At 35.3% G+C, this 26981-nt stretch overlaps 1 protein-coding gene and 1 long non-coding RNA gene across 4 annotated transcripts in view; one reads left to right on the top strand and one right to left on the bottom strand.

The window, feature by feature from the left end:
• The window catches only part of LOC110349945 (uncharacterized), a 186904-nt gene that overhangs the window by 41595 nt on the left and 118328 nt on the right, over positions 1-26981 (top strand). The gene's annotated exons all lie outside the window — the stretch shown is intronic.
• The window catches only part of Cfap299 (cilia and flagella associated protein 299), a 595444-nt gene continuing 589597 nt past the window's right edge, over positions 21135-26981 (bottom strand). The window contains exon 6 of the mRNA XM_004847996.4: positions 21135-23839. Within this exon, the coding sequence (XP_004848053.1) occupies positions 23744-23839 (96 nt within the window). The 3' untranslated portion in view covers positions 21135-23743. The remainder of the gene's footprint in view (positions 23840-26981) is intronic.

Here is a 26981-nt window from a genome sequence, read left to right as displayed (position 1 = left end):
TGACTTGGCCCAGTGTGTCTTTGTTCTATGTAGTGTATCAAATTTAATTTGTGTTATTTCTTCTTTTCCTATCCCTACCCCCTCTTCTCTTCCTTCTTTTTCCCTTCTTGCCATCTCGAGTGTTCAGTTAATCTGGCTATCTTATTGCAATTTCTAGGTATTTAGTAAAGTCTGTCCAGCGGGTTGGCTCATTCCCAACTAGTCTAAATGCATTTAAGGGAAGCTCTTGTTGCATGCTAAAAACACATGGACAGTGGGAGAGCAGTATCCACTGAGGCTGCCAAAGAGATTGCAGCCACAATCAACAGCCATTCCCATTCATGAGGATGTTGAATCCTAGCAGAACCAAAGTTAAGGCTGTTCTGGTCACTCCTCCCCATGTGAAGATCACTTTGCTATTTTCAACTCTGGAAAGTCTGTTATATTCAGAAGATGAAGACAATTCATAGCCCTATTCTGAGCTTATAGTTAGAGCATACATAAAAAGAATAAAGTATGATCTTCAAATTTAAGGAATTGAAATGAGGAGAATATTAATATTTGTATGTTGTTACATTTTGTTTAATACATTTTACTCCATAATTTTATAAGATGATGTGATTAATACCTTCTTTTTACAACTGAAGACATCACTTCCTAGTGATGGGTCATAGGTGGAACTGATTTGCTGATTTGAACTCAGAGCAAATGTTCTTCAAATGATTATATCACATGGTCTTTCCATTTTTATTTTTTCCTTGGAAATTCCAACTTATAAAATATTTAAACATACAAAAATTTCAGAAGATTTTATATACCAAGTCAAATGACATGTTGATTTTTTACCCTGTATCTGTTTCTCTGCTTTGTAGATTCCTTTCCCCTTTGCGAAAAAATTGGGGGATTCTTCTTCAATTAGCTCAAGTGGGAAAGGATGCTAGAGACAGAGATCTTAACCTGTACTGCAGGAATTTGGAACAGAAAGGGATCCATATCTGTCTCCTGTCTCCAAAATCAAGGACAGAAGAGTCGGAGGGACAGAGCAGAGAGAGAGATGCAAGTGCCCATTTTCTGAGGGAGAAGATGGAATTAGAGGGCAAATGTGGGATCAGTGGGAACCATTTTTGAAAAGAAATCTCATCTAAGAGAACTCCTGGTGGGGAGGAAGGGATGGAACCTCAGAGGTTGTGCCTCTGAATCCAACAGCAGAGCAAGTAATCTAAGCAGTCAGCCAGAGGAGTACACACCAAGACCAGACAGAAAATTCTGACTTTGAAAGAGAGTTTTGGGAGAGTGGGCACCTATCAGAGTAAGGAGCAACCAACAACACGGTGCAACTGAGATGGCACCTCAGGCTCTACTTTCTCTCTAACTTCCTCTTCTCTGAAACCCAACCCCAGCAGCTACTAGGCAGCAGAGTAGAACCATAGGAGCAAGGAAAGAGAATGTAGAAGAAGCTGGTCATGCTTTGCTCATTCATTCTAAGCTTCGAAACTTGCAGCTAGTCATAGTCATAGAGTTAGAGAAAGGGGTAGTAAGTCTTTGTTTTTTTTTAAAAATCAACAAACATCTTGTTTATATAACATTCTTAGAGTGCAGTATAAAATCTTGGGGAGGAGGTAGTTTTAAACTTTTTTTGTTATCCTAAACTGGATCTACCTTCCACCAAAATGCTAATTTTTAATGTTTGCCAATTTTTGTGACATAAATACCACCACTATGGTCAATAGCAAACCAATAAACTGTTGAAAACCAGCTTGAAAAAATCCATGAATAGCAACAAATGTAAAATTTAACCAATTTGGAGCAAAGTAGTTGACATTATGACTAAATGGAGAACATAAAAGCTACAAGATGAGCTCACTGAGTCTTAGGTGGGGGTTGGTGTGCCCACAAAATCAGTTTAGTGCAGGATAGTGAGAAAGAATTACAAATCTTTATTTTTGCACAAATTTTATTGAACTTAAGTATGTATGGAACAGGAAGTTAAAAGGAACTTTTTCCTAAATGTTGGTGAAAGCTGAAAGCTAAAAATGACATGAGTTAAATATCTGTATGTCAAAGAGAATTACTAAATGTATGTCCTCTTTCTATAGGGTGACCAAATTAGCCACTCTCCTGGCAGGACTCACTTCATGCATGTAGAAGAGAAAATTACCACATGGAAAGAAAGACCATTTTCTGATGATATCTGTAGGAGTAGAAAATGCTTTGACTCCTCTTTTCTTCTCTTCTCCTTTTTCAGAGAGAAGGAGATGGTGTTTCTTCTCCAAGCCCAGGGTGGGTCTCCAAATCCAGAACACCCAGGGAGATGGGTGGGTAGTTGTTGGATTGTGAATGGATTTCAGAATTATAAGTTCAAGTGTAGCCATGGGTCTTGACCAAAACATCAGGAATTTGACTGGATGCACATTCCTGAGAGGTTGGAAGTATATGCAGTAATGAGGATTTGTGATTTTTTTCCCCCATCAGGAAAATTCTGCAAGTGGGAGGCTTGTAGGGTGATGCAGGAATGCTGCAGTTGCATATGCTGCCTTTCTATCCATTGCCAGGGAAATAAAACCTAGCATTCCTTAAAGAGCAAGGAACATTTAGGACAATAACTAGGCTTGGGCCACCTGGAAAGAAACCTATTGCAGAGGGCTACCTGCTGGCCCAAGGCACTCCAACTTCAAGGGGCTTTCTCATAATTCTTAATATTAGTGTCTAAATGATCCAGTGCCTAGAGACTGATTCCACAGAGCCAGGATGCAGCTTGAGGATGTGCATTTTTAAAAGGCCTTCTAAATTATGCACCAAAAAATTAAGATCCAGGAATATTTAGATGATAGTCTCTGTAAGCATCCCTCCACTGACCCTGTCTACATTCTCATTGCTTCCTCTCTACAAGAAACAATCCAGAAATAGTATGCTATGCAAGCTCCTTGGAAACTGATATAGAAAGATCTACAAATGGGCATATACACACATTTTAGATATGATTTCTTTCTCTTATTGCTCAAACAAGTGCATACTCTATTTTTTTTTTCCTTTTTGGTACTGGGGATCGAACTCCGGACCTTGTGCTTGCGAGGCAGGTGCCAGAACCACTGAGCTAAATCCCCGGCTTGTGCATACTCTATTGCTTTCAAATATTTTTTTCAGTATCATGCAGCTAAAATGATGCATTACTGGAAACTGACATTCACAGCCACTCACAGAAGATGCAACTGTCCTCAGTCGCACTGTTTTGGACATTAAAAAGATTGAAATACTACAATAAAATAAATGTTTTCTTTTTAATCTATAAAACAATTTTGATCTAATACTTCAAAGGTTTTTTTTTTTTATAGTTTTTAGCAATCTCAGTTAAACTCATATGAATAATATTGCAAGACAGATGGTGACACCCGAATGCTGTACACATATACTTTTCTTATGGGAAACAAGTTTTTGCTAGTGGTGCTTATTGGTTTTGGAGTATAATTTTCCCCTGTGTTTCCAAATGTTACTTCTCCTGTGAAGAGAATGGCAGCAGGGTTCAGCAGAGCAAGCTGCTGTAGATGAGAGTAAGTCCTTTCTGGCTCAGGCACCCATCTGTCTGTGCAGCTGTCCTAAAGGCTGGACTTTTCCTTTGCTGGTTGAGTGCAGTTCCTAATATTAGTTTTCCTTATTGCCATTTTGAGACATTTCCCAGGGAAACAGCAAAGATCTGTGCTTTTATGGCACATGGCTGGCCTAAATAATTTATTTATTCATTACTATTGATCTCCAATATATGGTAAAGATCTATCTCCAAAAGTTTAGGAAAGTAAGAAACTTTTCCTAGAGCTTAGCTGATTTAACCTCTGAGGGACTTGGCTGCAAGTTGATTCCTTAAGTCTCTCAAAACAAAACAAAGAAACAGAGGAAGAAGCATCAAAATGTATGTAAAGGTATGTTCCTTCTGTGGGTATGGGAAGACTTAATTCTTTCATAGGCAGTGATAAATCAGATGATGGTCCCCCCCCCCTCTTTTTTCCAAACACTATCTTCCCTTTTGGTCTTAATACCAAGTTCTATCAAGTTGACTCTGTTATCCTCATTGTTTCCCTCTCAGATTCCTTATGCTGCCCCAAACAGACCCATATAATAAAGATTTCATATATTCCCCATTTTAGGGGCCAGCAAAACATATTCACACCCAGACCACATCCAGTTCTGAGTATGTTTATCATGTGTCAGTGATGCAGAGTTACTGATACTCATATTTCCCATTTGGATAGATATGATTTAAATGTGTTCAGATTCTTAATTTCATTATAAGGAAACTTAGCCCTTGATCTCCTGGAACTAGTTTACTATGTGTATTGTTTTCATCAAGGATAATATGATTGACCTGTTGCAAATATTTGGATAAATTGACTGGCAGGTTCAGCCAAATTACCTTTTCTATTTTCTATTGACAAAAACATCACATAAGGCTCAGGAAGCCACATACCCAATAAGATTTCAGAAATGAAATTTTGTTTTGCATACCCCACATAAGATTGTCTCTGAAACACAGAAGTAGAAATTAGCCTATTTAGAATACCCCCACCAGGGTCCAAGTGATATATTTTAACCTATTATATACAATAAGGCCTATTATATTACCACTTTATCAAAGATGTACAAGGCAAATGGCTCTTAAAATAGAAAGTACTTTTATGTATATGGTCAATTTTTTTTGCTTAGAAATAAACTTTGTTAGTCTGTGTCCCGAAACGTGGAGAGACAATACTTTACAAAGTTAAGGTTTGGGTTATAGATGTAGTCAGAGTTACGTGAACTTTCCTGGGTGTACTTTTCTTATGAGTATTAGAGGACACAGTGTGAAAAAATATTCAGAACAGTGCTTGACCATGGTGTTTAGCAAATATTTCTGCCTTTTCCTTTTGTCAACTAAAAATACGTAGAAAGTACTCCAAAAGGGTGCTAGAAAAAAAAAAACAACCTCTTTCATGCATCTTATTCTATGGGCTAATTACTAGTTTGGGACACATGTAGAAATTGTTTTAACTGTAACATCATTATATGATACAAATTTTTAGTTGTAGAATAAATTCAAGCAATTCCATGAAGATTCCAGGCTGATGTATACAAGTAACATACTAGAAACCCAGCATTTCCTTCACTTCCGCCAGAATTAGTTCTGCTGTACCTGTGCTAAGTTCATCATGGTTCAGTGCCATTATCACTTTCCCAGTTTTCCAGGCTGGAGAGTAGCAGGTCATCTGCAGTTTCTTCCTTCTTCATGGCACCTAGTTGTCTCCAAATCACGTTAATCTCACTGCCAAAATATTTCTCACATTTGCTTCCTTCTATCTAGGTCTCCTCATGGTCTGTGATTCTTTGTATGAATCATTGCATTGCCCATGAGCGACCCCAGCCTCTCACTTCTTTAGTCTAATCATCCTTTGTACTGTGCGTTCTAATTATACTTTGGTTTTGCCCCAAAACTTCACCAAACCCTTTCACCCCCTCGTAACCTAATCTAAGACAGAAAATGGTCTTTCTTTCATTTCATCTAAATACTATTTTTATTGAACCTTTTTCTCTTTAGTTTTCCTAGGTTGAGCAAACAAAATGCAGGTGCCTGGGCACACTGCAGCAGCCTTCTGTGCTCCAGACTCCTTCTCCAGGTCTCACCATTCATATCCTGCATGGACGTTTTATTCCAGAGAGCCTAACAGCCTTAACATTCCTCAATCATGTATGGTTGTGTGGTTTGTTGTTGTTATACAGGTCCTATTTTGCTTACTATTTCCTTCTCCTTCTTTTGGGCTCATCTGAGGAATTACCTTTTCAGGAAAGTCATCCATACACTCTCTAGACTTCTTAGATACCAAATAACCTTGTAAAAACTCTGCCATATTGTTTATTCCATTTAATTAAAGTTACTTAATTATCAATTCCTACTACTTTTTCTCAGTTTTCAGAAATTTTTGGAAGTTCTCAGAGGTAAGTCAATTTACCTAAATCATAGAAAACAAATTATTGAAAGCTAGTTAGTCCCTTGATGAACTAATAAACTATGAGTCAGCCAACTGTTTAAGCCTTTTGAGAGGCTTTGCATTACCAATTCTGTATCCTTGATCCGAGTACAGGGCCCAACAGAGTAGGCATTTGAGATATCGTCTCTCCAATAGATTTTAATTAGTACTCTAGTTATGTCCCTATATTTTACATGTCAAAAGGATATTCTCTTTTCTAAAAATATTGAAGCATTTTCTTTTTCTCTTTACGTGACCCCCAATTCAGTCCATCTAATTTGCATTTTCTAAAAGTCTCAAAGTCCAGGAGGACACTCTGAGGACTTTCATATGGTTACCTTTTCTAGGAAAATCATACCTTTGTCATGCGTATGGTTGGCACTTTCATCTCCTTCAATCCTTCACCTAGGGCTCTGAGATGACATTGTTTAGAGAAAACAAAATTGTTTTTGAAATACGAAAAAATAACCAAACAGAGAACGGGTAAAGAAACACTGGAATATCCTTAAAGTATCATATTTACAACAGAGAAATTATTTAGACTATGACAATGTTCATGGTCATAATCTACAGTGTTTATTGCATAGTATGTTATAGAGACCCAGGTTATATTGTTGTATCAAAATAATTTCACTTGAATGTTTTCTAAGGTCCTAATATGATATTTACTGTGTAATATATAGTTCAATAAAATTAGTGATTAAGAATCTAAAGTATCACATTAAGGCAGATCAGATATGTTATGCTAGGTCTTTTTACAATCGATTAAATTGATGTGTTTTCTATACTTCATTACTGATTCATTCTTTTATTGTCCTTTTTGTCTGAAAAAGAAAATTCTTGATCATGTATTTAGTGGATGACCTGAACTCAATGTTTTAATAATTCAAAAATGATAGTCAAAGTTTCTGCTTGTTCTTGGAAATTTAATGGATTTCATAAGGATAAACCAACAGTTCTGTATAAAGAAGGTAGAAGGAGATAAAACATGAAGGGATAGCGGACTGGGGATTTAGCTCAGTGGTTTCGCCGCCTGCTGCGCAAGTGCAAGGACCCAAGTTCAATCCCTGGTACCAAAAACAAAAACAAAAAAAACATGAAGGGATAGAATGGTCAAGAATGCACATTCAAGAAAAATATTTCATTTCCTACAAGAGAAATTTGAGAGCACTTGGAGGAGCTGGTACTGGATTTCAAACTTAAAAGAACTATTAGGGTTTTGACAATTGAAGACAAAATGGTAGTACAATAGCGACAAAGATGATCAAAGGCACAAGAATGGAAAGTGAAACACCAATGTGAGGAGTGACTTATAGCCATTTCTTGTGTATGCAAAGGTGAAGACAAATAGAAAATGTCTTCAATGAAGCTGTAAGAGCTTGTGCATGTAAGTTGGAGTCATTTGAATTATACTTGGTAGGCTATGAAGCATCTTGAGTTTGAGGAAGAGACTAGAGATGATCAGTTCTGTTCTTAAATTGATTGATCTAACAGTAATAGTATTAATTTTTTTGTTGCTGTAGCAAATCACCCAAATTTAGTGGCTTAGAACAACACAATTTTATTATCTTACAATTCTGTAAGTTAGAAATCTGAAGGAAGCCTGACCGCTAAAATCAGAGTGAGGCTGTGCTCCTCACACTTTCCAGCTTCTGGAAGTTGCCTGCATTCCCTGTCTCCTGGTGGCCTTGCTCCATGTGCATATCCAGGAATGCTGTGCCTTTCTGATCTTTTAAATTTCATTAGTCTCTCTCTGACCACATGAGGAAAACTTCCCCTAATCTTAGGTTAGAGCCATTGCATATTTCATGATAAAATCATCCCCAGGTCCTTAACCATAATTACATCTGCAAAGCCCCCTTTTGGCATGTAAGGTGACATATTCATTGGTTCTGGGGATGAGAACTTAGAACTCTTTGAGTGCCATTATTCTGCCTTCTGGATTGAAGCCAGAAGCCTTGTCTTGCTTGACTAATTATGTGGGTTCTGATCTGGTCTGATCTGGTCTGACAGTAGTGAATCAAGTTAGGGTGGTGGTAGTAAGATGTAAGAAAAGGATTGGTACAAGATTAGAGATCTAACAGATAGGTTTTGAAATTAAGTAGAAGTTCATAGATACAGAAGGATGGTATCAATAGGAATAGAAATGTTAGGAGGACAAGATTTAGAAAAATAATTGTGAATTCACTTTTAACTTGTTGAGATTGATGTACCTGTGAGTTATTCAGGCAGAAATAGTCAACAGGTAGTTAGGAAAATGCACCTGAATCTTGAGATGTATGATGAGGCATAGAAATATTTTAGTAAAGATATATAGAACCCTGTGCCAGGGAATTAAATATTCCCTATTGAACATGTAATTTATCAATTTAGATAAAATAACCTCACATAATCTTTTTTACAAATTGTTGTAGCCAGCAGGATTTGGCAAGGGGATACATTAAATACAGGACACATAATTTCTAAGATTATTTTATGATAATTACCCCAAAAAGTCAAATGCAAAGGAGTGCAAAAGATTAACCACACACTAGAAGCCCAAAAGATCCATCTGAGGGCCCAGATCCCAGCAGTTTCCCACCCAAGTCCAGATAAAGGCTTAGACTCCAAGGCAATGTCCTCCTTGAGTCCAGCCAGTGGCCTAGAGCCCACGGCAATGTCTCATGCTTGCCTGTATTGAGGATCTGCACCTGGGGGGCCCAAAAGCCAGTGGTGGAAGCCAGAAAATCTATGCCAGTGAGATGAAGGATTTTTGCCACCAAGCTGAGGGATCCACATTGGAGCCAGGAAGTGATGCTCATGGTAAGAATCAGAGAGCTCCCCTGATGAAAACAGCAGCCATTCCCAGTGACAACGAGGTCCTGAGCTCCTCTTCCGAGGAGAACAGCCTAATTTGCATCAGGAAAACCATCCACAGCAAGCTTCTCCCAGAAAATCAACAGGCCAAGATCTTCCCCTCCAGTTCTCTTTTTATGGCTATTGGTAACAGACTTCAGGTGGATCCTCCACACCCAGACCATGCTGATTCAGTTCAGCTGGGCATTACAAGTTGACCATTAGTCAGTCCACCACACAAATGTATAAAAACTAATTACATCTTGTCAAATTAATACATTTAATGGAGCAAAGTTAGTAGTCTCATATCTAATCCTAATTTAGAATATATAATTGTAAACCTTTAAATTGAAATGTAAAATTATAACTGGGCATTTAATATTTCCCCTTACATTTCATTTTGTTCAGTAAATTTTTTTGGCATTTAAAAAAGTGGTTATAATTATTTCAAAGAAATATTTCACAATATCAAAGGCTGTTATTGCAAGCTAATATCAAAGTATTGAGATTTGCCTCTTGAAAATGTCAACAGTTGAGACTGAATCATCTGGATTTAATTTTGAGGTTTAGCCACCTCTTTCCTGGCCCTGTGCCTGTGTTGTTCTGCCATAGCCTGCAGAGATTGTCCTGCAGTTAATGGAATGTTTTATATTGGGCAATAGGAAGAATTCTGCACTATTGGGTGTTTTTGGATTGTAGCATAACCATCAAACTATAACCATGTAACAGGACAATTAGAGTGCTTATCACTGTTATCAAAAGAAAGTATCATTTAAAGGTAACATTCATTTAACATTAACCTTGCAAATAGTTTTCTCTCTTTTCAATATTTTATTGCAAGTGCTTGTTTCCAGCATTGTGTCAGTTAATTTTAAAAATAATGAATAGTATGTTTTCTATTTTTCATGTGAGGGAACTGAGACTCAGAAAATTAAATTGTGACTTACTTAAAACAATTCAACTAAAATGAGAATTAACTACCACAAAAATTCAGATTCTGAATCTAAAGTCATTGCTTTTTACATCATACTAGAGTTGTCTTTCAATCTTAGAGTTAAAAGTAATATATAGGATGATATTATTCTTGGTTGTTTGTCTATTGACTGTATTCCTCACTAGAAAGTAAGATCCTGAGTATCATGAGCTGTGACTATGTTCTTTCTATCTCCAGTCCCAGGCTCCAGAATACTGCTTGGCACTTAGTAGAGTTTTAATTACTATTTGCTTAATAAATAGTAAATGAATATTTCATTCAGTAATGTCAATGTTTAGGTTGTAAACATTCACTCCTCCAGGCACTATATGATATAAACAGTTTCAGATGCAGAACTTCATGTGCTATTGTTATATGCTGTCTATGTCAGGAAACAATTGCAGAAGAGCTCACAAACTAGGCCTAATCCCATAGCGAGTGAGAGGCTCTTGCTTAACATTCTACAATGTGTTTGATGACAGTCCAGGAATGTAGACATGTTAGAGGTGCACAGCTGAAGAAATGAGGGCACAGAGCAGTCAAGAAAAATTATAGGGAATAGAGAATTCAGATGATAAAATCAGGTCTTCTGAGTCCAAGGTTGATGAAGGATACTGGGATGTGTTGGCACCTATGATATGGAGACTGAAGCCTTACAGTATCTTTGTGTCACTCTGTATAATACTTCTCACAGTATTTGTGTCTTTGTATATAATACTTTGTATTATGGCTATGGGTGGGCAGGGTTATAATTAGCAATAAGTGTTACAAAAGAATTTGGGAAGTGCATCTTTAGATGCACAAATTCAGAATCATAGGTTTGATCACTCAGTTTCCAAGAGCCTCTTGAAGATTTCTACTTCTTTGAGGTACTCTCCTGTCCTTTGCATGTGTATGTGATTTTTAAAAGTAGTATCTTTAGCTATTTCCTTTGTGCAGGTCTGGACCTCACTGGAATTTCTCATGACTATACAAGTTAATCCTTTTACAATGATGATTTGAAAGAAATACTCATTGTTTGCCAAAACAACTGGAAAATTAAATCCAAAAATTAAATTTACAACTTCACTGATCTTTAATCTTTGACAGATGTTTATAATTTTCATAGTAAATACATGTTTTTGTTGCATTATTTCATACCAGCTGTGGATAAATAGACAAGGAAAATAAGCAGAAATTATTTTGAAAATTTAAATATTATTGATTACACAATCAGGTTAAATACCTTCTTATTTGATTTCTTGAGAGAAGTAACTATATGTTCCTGACTGCTCATATTTCTTAAGGAGGAACTATTTCTGAGAAGAGGAAAACTTTCTAAGATGAGTCATTTTTAGATTAAATACTTTTGTTGGTTGAAAATTAGCTGTTGTGATTTTTTTTTTTTTTTTTTGGTACCGGGGATCAAACTCGGGTCCTTGCATTTGAGAGGCAGGTGGCAGAACCACTGAGCTAAATCCCCAACCCTAGCTGTTGTGATCTTTAAAAGTAGATAACATTGAAAGAATTGTCAGTGTCAATGACTGGGAAAGCCAAATGAATATTTGAAAGCTGTTATTATCCATTGATTCATTTTCCAAAGTATAAAAATATTAGAGAAACTGAAGATCCAACTTGACCACATAAAAATAAGTGAGAATAAAGCAGACTGGCTCAAGACTAATATGTTACTGGGGCAGGAGATTAGGGCGTGGCAAGGGTGGCTGGAGAAATAGATGTGTGACCTGTTAATTACAAAATTTCAGGACACATACACAGAGCAGTTGCAAAAGCCCTGCATGTGGACTTCTCATGAGAACAGCAGATTTTTGATAGAATGGCCTAGACTTGATATTAGCCTGAGGAGTGGGTGATAGAAAAAAGGACAGTCCACATGTAGGTTTTGCCACTATGTTCCCTCTTGCACGGTGCCCACCCTCACACTGTAGAGTGTACTTCTTTTCTTGCTTTTATTTGGCCCAGACTTGCTCTGCAGAGCCTGCTTCCCTTTAGTAAAATTTTGTCACAGTTTGTGCTGGTCTTGATCAATTTTTTGCTCAGGACAGAAAGAACCTAGAAACTGCCTCCTGAAGGAGACTCCAGCACCTCAAAACCTGGTAACATTACCTGGTGCTCACTTCTTACACAAGTTTTACTAGGCTACTGAAGGCTAAAATTCAAAAATAAGAGATTGTTTAAGTTACGTTTGCTTGCTGGTCATTCTTAACTAATAACTAAATTTCTTATTACTCTAGCTGTAACTTTATAATTTGAAGTCTCTAAGGAGGCTGGTAATAAATACTATCACATTAGGAGGATGCAGGTTTTCCTAGCTTTTTAGACTTTAAGAATCTAGAGGAAAACCTTACTAACTAAAGGCTGACAAAATAGATCAAGAAACCTGATTTATTTTGTTATCAAAAGTGAAGTTGTCAGGGACACGGATGTAGCTCAATGGCACTGAGCCTGCCTGGCAAGCATAAAGTTCAGTTCAGTTTTCCTATACCAGAGAAAAAAAAAAGGGAAGTTGTCAACTAAAGAAAGATATGGAGATATTTCATGCATTCAGCTTTTTAGCCCAATATATGAAAGCACTGTGTTTTCAACTGGTGATAATTTTGCCAACCCATAGGTTTTTAGCAGTGGCAGCAGACACTTTTGGTTGTCTCATTATGGAGGGTTTGTTATGAAGTAGAGGCCAGGGATGTTACTGAGTACCCTACAATGTGCAAGATATGAGCTCCATGACTAAGAATGATCCGGCCCAAAATGTCAATAGTACTAATGTGGAGAAACTTTGGTCTACACCAGTGGTGGCAAACCTATGGCACACATGCCATAGCAGGCAAGCAAAACTCTCTGTCGGCACGCAAACCAAACTGCCCCAGTAGTTGATTTTCTAAACTAAAATTTCAGTATTCAGGTTTAATTGAAATATCAGCACTTTGCAATAAATAAGTGAGTTTTGGGTTGTGGTCTCTAAAAGGTTCACTATCAGTGGGCTACACTAATAAGAGAGCTAGACAGGAGTGCCCCTACTGCTTTGTCCTCTCCTTCTTTCTAGGCTTTATTTTTAAAATAATGTCATCATTTGTCCAAATGAAGCATTTCTTGAAAACAAGGAGAGATGTGTTCTGGAGTCTTGGACCTGCTTTCCATTACCCTCTGTGATAGACTCTGCAGCTCTTAAATATAGCCTCGGGGCTCTGAATTATACAGTTGTAAAACTCTGCTCTTTGCCATGGGTAGCACTGTTCTGTTCCCTGCTCCTTTTTAGACAATTGTACATGCAGAGGAGGAGACCCTTGGAATGGTACGGACACCCTAGGAGGTACTGTATCCCTGAGCAGAGACAGAAAGGGCCTTGGTAAAAGTGTATCTTGGGGATAACTGTTGTCATAACATCCATTGATGTTTGGCATTATGGGAAGAGGAGAAAGTCTTATCTTGACCATGGAGACCTGCACCACATAAATGATTTATGAGGAGAGTTGCATGCAGTTTCTTATGGTCGAGCAGTGAATTCAAATGACATCTAACAGAAGTGGGGACAATGGAAATGTCACCATCTTATCTGGTTGCACATACAATGCCTAGATAGATTTTACTTCACTTGAGATGTTACTTAAGAAATTAAAATTTATGTTTACTATACATTTAGTATGGGGCAGGTGTTATTCCAAATGTTTACTTTGATTGCCTGTTTCATCTTTACATGCTATTTTGGAATTTGCAAAACGATATTAAAGATAATGTTAAAAATCATTGCGTGAACTGTAGAAAAATGCAGTGAACATGACCTAAAGGATATTAAAGTCTGTGATAAGAAAAAAAATTAAAACATTTGGTGGTGGCCCACAGCAATAAACAAGATAGACACTAAAATAAACTGGAAAAAAGATTTATTATGATAAAATGAGATTTCAAATGAAGAAAAAGTAGATTATTTTGAAAAATTATATTGAAAAAGATTAATAGCTATTTGACAAATTATATTAAATCCCTGCATCATTCCTTATGTGAAAATAAAGCACAAATAGACAAAAGTATACATCTAAAAATAAGGGCAAAGGTATCAAAAAATTTTAGAAATTACATTGTAAAGAATTCCTTCTGCCATGAAATACAAACACTATTATAAAAGCATAATTGAATTTGCCTATTTAAAAATTAAATTGTTTTGTACAACCAAAGTTACCATACAAAATTAAGGAATAATAAGTCAAATGAGAAAAATACTTACATGTCATGTTTCAGGAAAAAATAATTTCTATCATATATTTTAAACTTTTCCAAATCAATTAGAAAATAAAAAATAACAAAATAAGAAATAGGCAGAAATTTTAAAATGATGTAAAAGTATTCAATAATTATATAAAATATGTTCAAAGTTACTTATAATTAAAGTTTTACAATTTAAACCTACAATAGACGACAAATGTTTATCTACCAGAAAAGCAGATAATAAAAATATTACTAAGAGCTATAATTGATGAGGTCTAGATATACACTATAGATTATGAATGCTTTGGATGACAATTTGATACTCTCAATCAACATTTAAGCACATGTACCTTTTCATCCAGCAGGTTCATGTGCCCAAATTTCTCCTACATATATGTATTCACTTCATTAGACAAAAACACTTGAAAAAAAGAATGCTGAAAAAGGATAGTTCATGCCTGTAGCTACTTAAACATAGTCAGTACTAGCCTGTTTAAAATAGTATTTTATTTCCATACACTGCAATGACGTATATTTCATAGGAAGATTGAAATACGTTCATAAGAAATGTGTTGAAATGAGTGGATTGACTCCTTTCTAAGTGTGCAGCAGTGAGGAAGAATGCATAGCAATGAGCCCAGGTATTTAAAAACACAAGTATAAAATTGCTACACAACACAGATGCATTCACAGCTTTCTGGAAAGAGAGACAAGAAACTGTCAGTGGTGGTGTAGTTTCTGGAGGACCGCAGTGTGAGGAAGAACAGCCAGGTCTAGGAAGAGGTAACTGACGTGTGTTCGGTGGATACTCAAGGAGGCACTTGAGACTGGGGGTGTCCTGAAGTCTGGAGCCTCAGCTAACTCCCCTGCCTGACCCCGTCTCTGGCTCCCAGGCCTCCCAGGAAGGAGATTTTACTTTCATTTCCCTATCTTTAAATTCTGTTTAAATTATTTGCCCTGAGAGTGAATGTACAACACACACTGAAAGCTAACATATATTCATACACATATGTACTACATAAAAAAAAGACAAAAATACTTGGATAAAATGTTAATAAAGTTTAAATACATATTAAAACAGATGATATGTGATTTTTTCAACTGTCTGTAGAACAGTAAATTAAAAAATAAGCACTTCTATATTAAATCACAAAGAAAACCAACAAATTCCCTCAAGTAGAATGTGTGAAGCCCAGACTTTTTGACCACAATGCAATAAAACAAGAAACCATGTTCACAAGTTTAGATAAAGCTAATTAGCATTATTTTAATGTTTAAAAAATTGAACAACAATCTTAGTCTAAAACAAAGTGCAAATACACAATATAGAATATTTAGAAATAGGAAGAAGTGGAACATTAATTCTTATAATTTGTTGGTATGGACAAAGCTGTACTCAGAAGGAAAAATTTTGTAAGTATTCTCATGATTTTAAGCAAGAGAAATGAAAATAAATGACTAATTCCAATTCAAAGACTTTGGGAAAAACAACAAAACACACCTAAAAAAGGCATGAAGAAGGCTATGAGGAAAACTAAAAATAGATACAAAGTAATAGAAAAACAGAATCATAATGCAAAAAAATGGCAAGCCACTTAAAACTAAATCTCTCATAAAGTACAGCACAAGTTTTAAAAACAGGAATTAGAAATTTGATATCATAAAAGTACATACAGAATATATTACCACATTTATTATGTACTATTTTATGAAACTATATTAGAACATTTTATTGAGGTAGATGAGATGGTTTCCCTGAGAAAAATTTAATATTCACTATTGACTTAAGAGACAGAAAACATGAATTTCTTTCAAACAGTAACTAAAAATTTTTCTCAGAAAAACTTCAGAACAATATGGCTTAACTGTTTGGACTTATATCCAAAATATACAAAGATACTTGCAAACTGCAAGAACAATAAATAACCCAATTAAAAAGCAGGCTAAAGATATGAACAGACTCTTCACCAAAGAAGAGACAGAGATGGCAAAAGCCTCTGAAAATGTGCTCAACATCATGCATCTTCAGGGAATTGCAAAATAAAACAACAATGTGATTTTCACTACACAGCTATTAGAAGAGCTAAAATAAAAAACAAGCAAACACAAATCCTTGAAAATCACTAGATGCTGACCACAATGTGGAACAGCAGGAAGTCTCATTCTCTGCTGGTGGCATTGCAGACTGAGTCACTTTCAGAGACAGTTTGTCAGTTTCGTACAAAGCTAATCATACTCATCACATGACCTGGCAACCATGCTTGTTGGTATTTACTTACCCATGATTTGAAAACTTACATTAATCCAAAATCCCACACACAAAAACTTACAGCAGTTTTACTTCTAATTGTCAAACTTGGAAACAGAAAAATGTCCTTCAGTCAGTAAGTGATAAACAGACTGTTCTGCAACTCTACAAAAGTGTATGATTTAGTGATTAAGAAAAAATAAATAAACCGTCACACCTCAAAAAATCATGGAGGAAACTTAAATGCATATTGCTAGGTGAAAGAAGTCAGACTGCAAAGGCCATGTACTATATAATTCTAGCTGTCTTGCATTCTGGAAAATGAAAACCTATAGACACACAGTAAAAAGATCAGTGGTTATCAGGAGTTTCATTGGGGTAAGGATGTAAAAGTGAATAAAGGAAATTTTTTAGGGCAGAAAACTATTTGGATTAATATTATAATAATAGATATAAAACTGTATGCACTTGCTAAAACCAATAGAATTGAATAACACAAACAGTGATCTCTACTGTAAACTGTGGACTTCAGTTAAGAATTTTTCAGTATTGGTTCTTCAGTTGTAACAAATATACCACGTGAGTGCCAGATTTTAACAAGGAAATCAGTGTATACATGTGGAAGAAGGGATAGGGAAGCTATCTGCGCTTTATGCTCAGTGTTTTGGTAAAGCCAATACTGCTCAAAAAGTAAAGTCTATTAATTTAAAAAATAGACAAATTTGAATGTTCTGTGCCCATATATTAAGCTTTTTGGCAAAGAGGAAAGACAAAGAAAACAGTTTTATAAATAGAAGGACCAAATTCCCAAGTAATCTAAGAGCAAATAAATTTGGACAATTTATTGAAGAAATATCATGTCACATCATTTTATTATGAAAGTTTCAACTCATTGGCAGAACTTCATGTGAAAGAAAACATTGTCACCCAGTTCTAGTGAAGTCTCAAAAAAAAATAAATAAAAAAAGAAATAGAAGTATACTTAGCAACAAAATAAAAACACCCTTAAGACATAGAGTTGAGTTTTCAGATATTATGTGTCCATTTGACTGTGACCTGGAATTATGGATACCTGAGCCTAGGGTGCACAATCAGGTTTGTCCTACTGAGAATTTGAAATTCAGGGTTGATTGACAGAGACTGTGGAGTAGCCCATGCTCAACTCTATTGTTGGTTGTGCTGTTTGACAGATCAGGTTTCAGAATTTCTTGTATTCTTTCCTTCCTAAGTCTCAGTTAATCAACTGTTTGATTTCCAACACATTTGCCTTTATGTTTAAATACGTGAGGTGTTTTTTTGAGGCTTGCAAAGAAATAATATCAGGTAATGCAGACAGAAATAGGCATTTTGTGGTGAAAATGGTAGAGTGTTGATTGTGCTTAATTTGGGAACCCAAATTAAACAGATCTGTAGAACTCAGCTTCTCAGCATCAATAATATGTCTCATTGTGGGTTCCTGGGATAAAATTTTACATGCAATTTTACAATCTTATTTGACCTTCTGATTTTTCTGTTCTTATTTTGGGGGTAGGGGCATATACTTTAAAAAGATTAACACTCCACAGAGCACACTTTGGAAAATACTTCCCTAGTGGTATTCCCAATAAGCCAGAATCATCCTGACTTAATAATGGTTCTATGAAGTCTTGGGTAATGTAATAAGATATAGAAGTAAAACATGCTTAAAAGAAAGGAAGCAACAAAATTGTCATTGTGTATAATGTATATTTATAAAATCTTAGAATATCAATGGGAATTGTTCAGATCAAAAGTTTACTGATAAAGTCAGTACAATGTAAATATTCAAATTCAACTGCATTTGTGTTTGATCTAGGACACTTTCGTAGCTGTAATATGGGAGGGAGGTGGATGGAATCCACTCACAGTAGCTGCAACAACAGCCAAGAGAAATAAAAACAAGACTCCCTAGATTCCTTTTTCTTCCAAGCTAGTCAATTTATTGAAGGAAGGACTTATTTATTATTGTGCCGTAGGAAGAATATCTGACTCACAATGTGTCCCCCATAAATGAATAACCAGATATTTCCTTTAACTTTATTGAGTGTAAAATAGCAATAACTGCCTACTGTTATAAATCATACTACTGTAGAAGGTCTGGTAATTTTCAGGGGCCAGTCATATATTAGATTTTAACTACACACTTGCTTATCTTAGAAAGTTGTGTTACAAAACAAGAAACACAAAATGAGAAGCCTCATACAGTCATACTGTCACTCCTTCTTTTGCCACCATAGTAAAAAAAGAACGAATTACTGCTTCAGTGACTCAGGACCTGAGTGCCCCTGATGCTCTCCTTTCTCTCTTTCCTAGACTACCTCCCTGTTCCACGGAACTGGATATACTGTTTTGTTACAGAATTTACCCACTTATCTGAAAATTCTCACGCATCCCCAAGGTTACCCTAGTTGCTGTAATTGTGAAAAATTCAATTCTGCAGGGCCTGATTATTTTAGATTTTAAATTTTAGTGGAGACAGACTCCTGATTGAAGCTGGGCAAATGATCCTTCTCTGCAATTCTGGGAAAAATCATAGGATGATGGGAGGGAGAGGAGAAAGAGAGAGAGGGGTGGGGAGGGAGGGAGAGAGAGAGGGGATTAGATTGTAAAACCACTGGAACCATATTTTCTGACATAAGTCAAGTTCTTAAGAAACAGGCTGTTTTGTAAAAAGAGAAAATGAAAGGAACTTAATAATGAGGTAGTGATGGAGTTCTGAAGTATTCAAAATTTTAAAAATTAGTTAATATATTATCCCTGGATTTAGATAAAGTCCTTTCTTTTAGTTCTGGGAGACATCCCTGTGTTTTCATAATAAAACTTCAAATTGGACTTCTGTAACACTTATCCAAAATCCCGAATAGTGTCTCCAAACTATTGCTTGGAGAAAACTACAGTTAACTTCCAAGACTATTCTCTTCTGCTGAGTCTATAAATAAATTGGAGAAACAGCAAGGAGAAATCATAGATGTTTTAGATTTTGAAGGGACCTCCAGAAGCCCAAGTCTAGAGAGATAAAGTTATTTTGGCAAATTATCAATTTTTAGCTTGCCAAATAGTCTGGGTCTTAATGCTCTTTATTCCTGTTGCATTGTTTCATTTCCCTTTAGTTGGCCCATTCAGTCTTGGGGCTTGTCTCTTTGGTCCACTGGTCTTTTTGCCAATTCTCACATATATTCATGTATCCCCTTTCCTAGGCTCTGCATTCAACCACTAGCTTCAGTTAAAACTGCTCTCTTAGTTTACCCTGGACTCATACATAACTGTTTTCTAATCAATCTTTCTTTTGTACTGGGTGGAAGTCACCTTAATTAGCCTTCCTGAAGGGGATTTCCAAGCCCCAGTAGTTCCATTTGCGTGACCTTAGAACTTCAACAACAGGACAAGGCAGGACTTGAGAGATATGTTCAATACAATCAGATGTCACTGAAACGTTTGTAAGATTTGTGGACATGAAGATAGAATATGAAAGCAAATCAGAAATAAAATGAGGTTACATGTAGATTTATTGATAATCAGTCACCCCGAGTGGGTGCTCCAAACTCAGAGGAGGAAACTAGCTGATATGAAACTTGAATCCAGGGTACTTAGACATCAAGACAATTCCAATTTTAAAGGTAGAATGTTGGGATACTTTGACGCCTACACTTGGCTGAGGATTGGCTGAGAGGGTATAATCATACAAAAATGTCCTGGATGTTTATAGTCTACATGCTGTGTTATTGGATGAATTGTGTCCATCCAAAATTCATATGTTGAAACCAAGTGTTTATGTGTTGAATATAAGGCCTTTAAAGAAGTAATTAAGTTAAAACAAATCTATTATGATGAGCCCTAATTCAGTTTGGGTTGTGTCTTATAAAATGAGAAATCTGGAGAGAGACAGAAAGAGAATGGGGCAGGGAGAGACAGAGAGAGACAGAGAGAGACAGAGAGAGAGAGAGAGAGAGAGAGAGAGAGAGAGAGAGAGAGAGAGAGAGAGAGGCAGAGAGAGAAAGAGAGCCAGAGAGATTTTTGAGAATGAAGAAAAGGATGTGCACACAGAAAAGACCATGTGAGGATACAATCTGCCTGTGGTCATCTGCAAGAGAGATCTTAGGAGAAACAAAGTCTGTCTACACCTTGACAAAACTATGCAGTAGAACTATGAGAAATTTCTGTTGTTGAAGCCACTCAGTGTGTTGTAGTTTGTTATGGCAGCCCTGGTTGACAAATATGTACTCTAATCGAACCCAGATCTCCAGTGTGTATTTACTCTCAGTATGTTCAGTTCAGAAGCTGATGTAAAGTTTACTGGTGATATAATTTGTTGTTTATTGTTTTTAAATCTTGGGTTTAAATATAGAAATAAGCTGTAAATATACTAAGTATTTAACATATTATAAATATGTATAATTAAAACATTCTAAAGTTGTATTTATAAAGAGCTGGCATAATAGAATAGCTGACAAATGAGCTGTGCTATCTCTACTTAAAATGTGATATTTGACCAATTAATTCAGACCTGATTTTAAATTGAAATTTCATTAACTTACAAACCATATTAGAACATTTGAAATAGCATGTCATATTTATGTTTAATTTATAAGATTTATAATTGTTATTTAATTATATGGGAAATCCTATTTGTTAAAAATTTGAAATCTTTAGAAAATGAAATATAATTGAAGTGATGAATGAAATTTAAAATGTTTAAAAAATTTTAGTCAATTAAATTACTTAAGAACCCATTAAAGCAATTGTTCAAATATAGTCAAATCAATGAATAGAATAATAAGATTTACACATTGTACTGAAAGTATAACAAACTAGGATTTTGAATTAATGTATGTAATAAAACAAATATTAATTTTATTGCAAAATTAATTTTCTATTTTATTTTATTTTTATTATTTTTTTATTGCAAACAATCTCACACAGCAAACTGCAGACATAACACAAAGACCTTTTCCTCTTAATTATTTATAAATAGCTATGATGCCCCTTGACTCACAAATACTTAAGTGCAATTTCCATTAAGCAAATTGTGTTATATAACCAGAAAATAATCTTCAAAATTAAAAATAATCATTTTCACTTTACTACCATCTATTCTTCAAAAAACATTCAATTTCCACCCGTTGTCCCCAAATTGCCTTTATAGCATCAGAATCTAACTCAGAATGATGGTTCCTGTTTGGTTTTAATGTATCCATGGTCCCCTTTGGTCTGGGAATGTTCCCTTGTCTTTCTTCTGTGTTCATGATCTGACACTCCTGAAGATTACAGGTCAGTTATTTTGCATGATGTCTCTGGACTCAGATGTGTCTGAGTTTTCTCTTGATTTGACAGGTTATACAACTTCGGCAGGCTGTTACAAAAGGAATGCTACATTCCTTGGTTGCATCAGATAAGCCTTACTATTCCAATTTAACATGATCATTGACTGATTGATTCAGACATAAATCTTACTTGGTAGAGCACAAAATAAGTTTGCCTCATTGATAATGATATTCTCCTTAATCACTTACTGAAAGTGGTGTCTTCCACCATTTCCATCATTCCATGTATAATTCATAAGTATTTTGTGCAGAAGTACTATGTAAATATCCTCTTCTCATCTAACTTCCAATCTATTCATGTCTGTGGATCAGTATGAACTCATAGTTACTTATTTGACTCCTGATGTTATTATTTATTTTGATTCTTAAACTATCCCAGATTTGGCCAGTGGGAACTTTTCCAAGCTGGGTTCTGTGTCTTTTTGATACATCTCCTTCAAACCTCTTAGCTTTCTGGCAAAGTCTTCTCCAGACTCTTGTATTTTCTTTGCCTCATCCTTGAATTGTTTTCCCAAGGATCCCTGCTTTTTCTTCATGGAAAATGGTGCTGAGAAACTAAGATATGGCTATTAGGTGTGCTTATTCATATTGGAATATTGCTGCTCCTTGCTTTCTCAGTAGACATGTGGATACCTGTGGGTATACAGTTGCACATTGTTATGGCTTGTTTCTAGATGTCACTGGAAAGTCTCATGCAGTCATGGGTGAAGCTTTGTGGAGGTGGCTGGATCTAGAGTGTGTGGTGCTGGAATTAAGGATGTGATGGTGGAACTGATTCTTGGTGTGATGCTAGGCTTAAGGGTGCCCTATTCTGGGTATGAGTGCTACCTGCCCTAAGATGAAATATAAGGAACAGAAAGAGGGCTACTGGCACTGCTTTCTGCTTACATATTTTGCTTTGCTGCTTTAATACTTCACTTATTGCTGCCTCACACCTTTCTGCCTTCTGCCTGTCATGAACTGTTTCTCCTCTGCCATGCCACCTTGCCTTGGAGCCAGCCAACATAAACTGAAATCTCTACAGTGAACTACAATAAACCTTTCCTCTTCTAACTTTGGGTGTCAGGTATTTGGTCTCAGCATTGAGAAAAGTAACTAAGACACACATATACACAGATTCTGTATCTGTGGTGTATATTTGTATATATTGAAAACTATGAGATCACACTAACACACATACATCCAATTTCATATCACTCTACTCACCCCACATGAATCTAGCATTTTGTGCTACACCATCAGCTCCCCAGGAACATACCCTTCTCATCAATTCTGCCCTGGGCTCTCCCATACCCCCCATCCTTGACGCATACACAGAGTAGACTTCCACACACAGAGTGGAATTTACTTGGCCCAACTAAATTGCCTCAGTAGTAGATTTTTTTTTTTTTAGTAGATTGTTAAGAGAAGGAAGAGAATTGGATGCAAAAGACAAGAAAAACCAAATAAAAAATAAACTGTTAAATAAAAAGTGGACTCTGAGTAATATCTTCTCTGTACAAAACCACCTGCAGGGCACATTGGGAAAGCATGTTCATTTCTCTTACTTCTCTAAAACCTTCTGGTTTCCCTTAGATTTCATCTCTTCAGTTTCATTGTCACGAGATTCATGTTGGTAGACCCATAAGTGCATCAAACCTTTCATTCATTTCATAGAATATTTCAGATTTTACTTACTCATTTAGTATTTATTGAAAACTTTGTATTCATATAGTGTTTCCTATGCCTGTCTTCTCATTTGGGGCCCCTTATCAATATTTAGTGATTTCAGGATCCAGCACTGCCAGCACTGCCACATGGCATAATGTTAGGTCCACTGGATTTGGCAACACTGGGACCTGGAACATTTTTGTTTTGGAAAATCTGAGCTACAAAATATGTCACTCATTAGTGTATCTTTGAAGTGGCAACAAGATTCTCTTCCATGAACTGTTGCAATCAGCCTCAGTGTTCAGGATTTAAGAAAAAAAAGAAAGAAAAACCTCAAATCAGATCAAGAGGTAGGCTAGCTATACAATAAAGCAAATTAACATTTTCTTTCTAATTCCATTAACTTTTATTATTTTAATTTGCCTTCCAGCTATAATACTCATTTATGATTCTAATTTGCTGCTAACTACAGAATTTGTCTAAAATTAGCAAGCAATAAGGAAAGCATCTAGGATGTTGATGCTTAAGTCTTCCTTCTGGAGATGTGGTCAAAAATGACAGCTTGTATGTAGAGGTCTGTCTGGATAGAGATTCGGGTAGAGTTGTCTCCTGGATGATCCTAAAATACACAAATTACATGGTTAGTCAAGACCATGCAACAGTTGGCATCAAATTAATTTTCTTTTTGCTTCAATATTGCAGAAAACAGAATTCACTAAAAAGGTTGTTTCCAAGGAGACCATTATGTGTGTTTCTCATGGATGCTTTTTCTCAGGAGCATGGATGATTCCTATTTGGACCACTGGGGTGTGATGTTACTGAAAGTATGTGGGATCAATGTGGTGTTCCAAGTTCATGTTGATCTAGACTCTGATGAGCCCTAAGGGTTACTAATTTTGTAGAAATCCTAGTGAGATGTTTAAGGAATATATGTGATAGGAGGTTTTATAATTCAGAAAGAATCCTACCTTGATTTTTCAGTTTGTGGAACAAAAATATCTCAAGTTTGGCTCAAATCAGTGGAAGAAACTTTTCATGGTGGATTTCATGAAAAACTTCTTTATTAAAAGTTTAAAATTATCTGATCTGCCTTTGCCCCCTCCCTTCGGATTATAACCTATCAAAATGATGATTTGGTTCACTTTATTCAGTATTGTCAATTATACTTACAAGCTCCCTGGGAGCAGCTCTGGGAAAAACTATTTGATAATGTAGTATTAATAAAGAGAGAACAGTGAGATTTGGATGAGGCTAATTCTTGGAGGGGAAAAATTCTAAACTAGTTACACGATACCAACACTTGAAAAATATTAACCATTGGGATTTCTGTATCTTTGATATGCAAAAGTATGCTGTTACTTCGTCTCCCTTCTACTGTACACAATAATGGTAAGAAAAACAGTTTTTACTGAGGCTAAAGAGCAGCTTTGGGATTGATTTTCACTCATAGTTTTTAGTTTCTGGTATCAATTGAAAAAGAAAATTTTGGACTCATATTTTATTAAGTCAGAAAAATTGTAATGTCTTTAAAATGGGCAAAAAATGAGTTTCCACATTGTTTAATCTACTCGTATAATTTTTACTCTTGTTTCTGTTTTTTTTCAATTCTTTAAGTTGTAGAGAACTACAGATCATGTATTATTGTCATCTATAAATTTGCACATTAATTATGTCTACTGGAATGCAATTAGCTATTTCTCTGCATAGAGATCTATTTTGCATCTATTTCACTTTAATTTTCCTTATACCCTGTATCTACATGTTCTGCTATTTGAATTCTCCTTTGAGCCAGTTGTGTTCACTTTCAGATCTTTTCTATAACAAATGAATTAAACGGAATTTGGAGCACATTTGCTTTGTATTTGTTTGAGAGTTACCACAATGTCCTTTTTAGAAAATTATCTTGCAGCTTTTTGGAGGGGATACTGCTGATGCCCAAAGTGTCCTCTGAGGGCACAGCAGCACTGGTTGCAGGAAAGTGTTTATTATAGGCTCCCAGATACAAATCCCTAGTAGCAATAAAACATTAACTTTGCCGATCATTTGTTTCCCCCTGTATTTTTACTATTTTTGTTTTGTTTTAGCCTTTGAAATGCTTACAATTGATAAATTATGCCCTACCCATGACAGCAGTGATTTGGAATTTGGCTTTACGGTCTAACTTATGATCACTGTAAATAGATTAATGGGTTACAGAGATTTACTCTCTGCTGGGTGACATATAACAGGGAATCTAGTTTTATAGTACTTTATTTTTATTGCTTGCCTACTTGTCTATTTTAAGCTCAAATTAAGAATTTAGTGTTCGCAGGAAAGAGAACAACTCTCTGACATATGAACTGGTGATTTTTGTGTGTGTGTGTTTGCTTTTGATCTGTTACTAATTTTGAGCTCTGAAGTTATTAGCTGTTTGTTTGTCGTGCATATAGATGCTTATAATTTAGGATGACTTTTACCTCTTCTTGAATATACACAATATTTTCCTATCCCTGGAGTGTAATAAATATGATGAAAAAGTCCTCTAAAACAACACTCTTCTGATTGGTCTAAAGAGAGTTCTTATATAATTTCTTTTATAAATTAAATATTTGTAAAATTCCTAGGAAATTAGGAAACTGAAGTTATGATACTTTAAATGTATAATATTTTAAAAGTTATTCTTACAGAAACTCAGACTTGTTTTTGAAAATCTGAAGTCTAGTCAATACAGTAAATCTTTGGTAAATAAGACTGGTATAGTAATTTTTACTTAATATAAAACTATGTCTTCTGGTTCATCAGTATTAGGTACAATGTAAAGAACATTTTATTCCATTTGGACATGTTTCTCTTAAATTTATTTAGGTATACTTATCAAGTAGATTAATGTTATATATAGTATTTAAAATAATAAGAAATATAAATTTATATTCAGCTAAATAAAATCATTCTGAAAACTTTATTGCAATAGCAATTATGTTTTCTTTTTAAAAGTATGTCAGCTTGAATATACTTACCAAAATCTTTAGATAACATAAAACTTTATAATGACATTAAATTGAATTATATAATGAATACTCATTTAGTATCAACTAGGAATTCTAACTAGAAATACTGGAAACTTGATCCCTAATGGGCATAATTTTAAATTTATGTACTTTTGCTTATATCCTATGAAAAGTTCTTGTCTTTGGGTCCTGAATGTGTATGTAATTTATCATTTAAAAGATATGTGTATATATATAGAAAGAGAAAGTTGCAAAATAAAATTTCCAGTTTGCTGAAATGTGCGAGAAAGATAGTACTTGATTCTCTACTTCCAGTTTCCTTTGTGAAATAGAAGTTACCTTAATTAAATGTCACTGTTAGTAGAAATGGTTGAGACCATGCTAAGGAAAAATAGGAACTGAACAAAATTACTGTATACATTGTGTTTTAAAGAGAATGTAGATATTTTCTATAGTAGGGGCTTTACGGTAGTACTGTATTTAATAGTAGAATAGTAATGGATAATGGTATACACAGTAATAGTGTAATCCCCCTTCCCCAAGTAGTTTTCAGTTTTCTGCCCATTTCAGAAGTCCTCTATAATCTTGAGAATCACCATGGAGTTCCCAAAACTTTTAGGTATATGGATTATAGCTATCAATATTTACTATATTGGAGCCTGAAACTGAGAAATTTTAAAATACTTACTGATTCATTTAACCATAGCAATGATGAATGCATTAGGATGCTTACAGAGCTAATATCTTTATATTAAAGTAAAATTGTTTCATGTT

This window comes from Heterocephalus glaber, unplaced genomic scaffold, assembly GCF_053883595.1.
Source record: "Heterocephalus glaber isolate CG9 unplaced genomic scaffold, H.glaber_assembly_v1.0 deba00001454, whole genome shotgun sequence".
NCBI lineage: Eukaryota > Metazoa > Chordata > Mammalia > Rodentia > Bathyergidae > Heterocephalus > Heterocephalus glaber.
The sequence above is the reverse complement of the archived record's forward strand: the minus strand, read 5'-3'. Positions and strand labels throughout refer to the sequence as shown.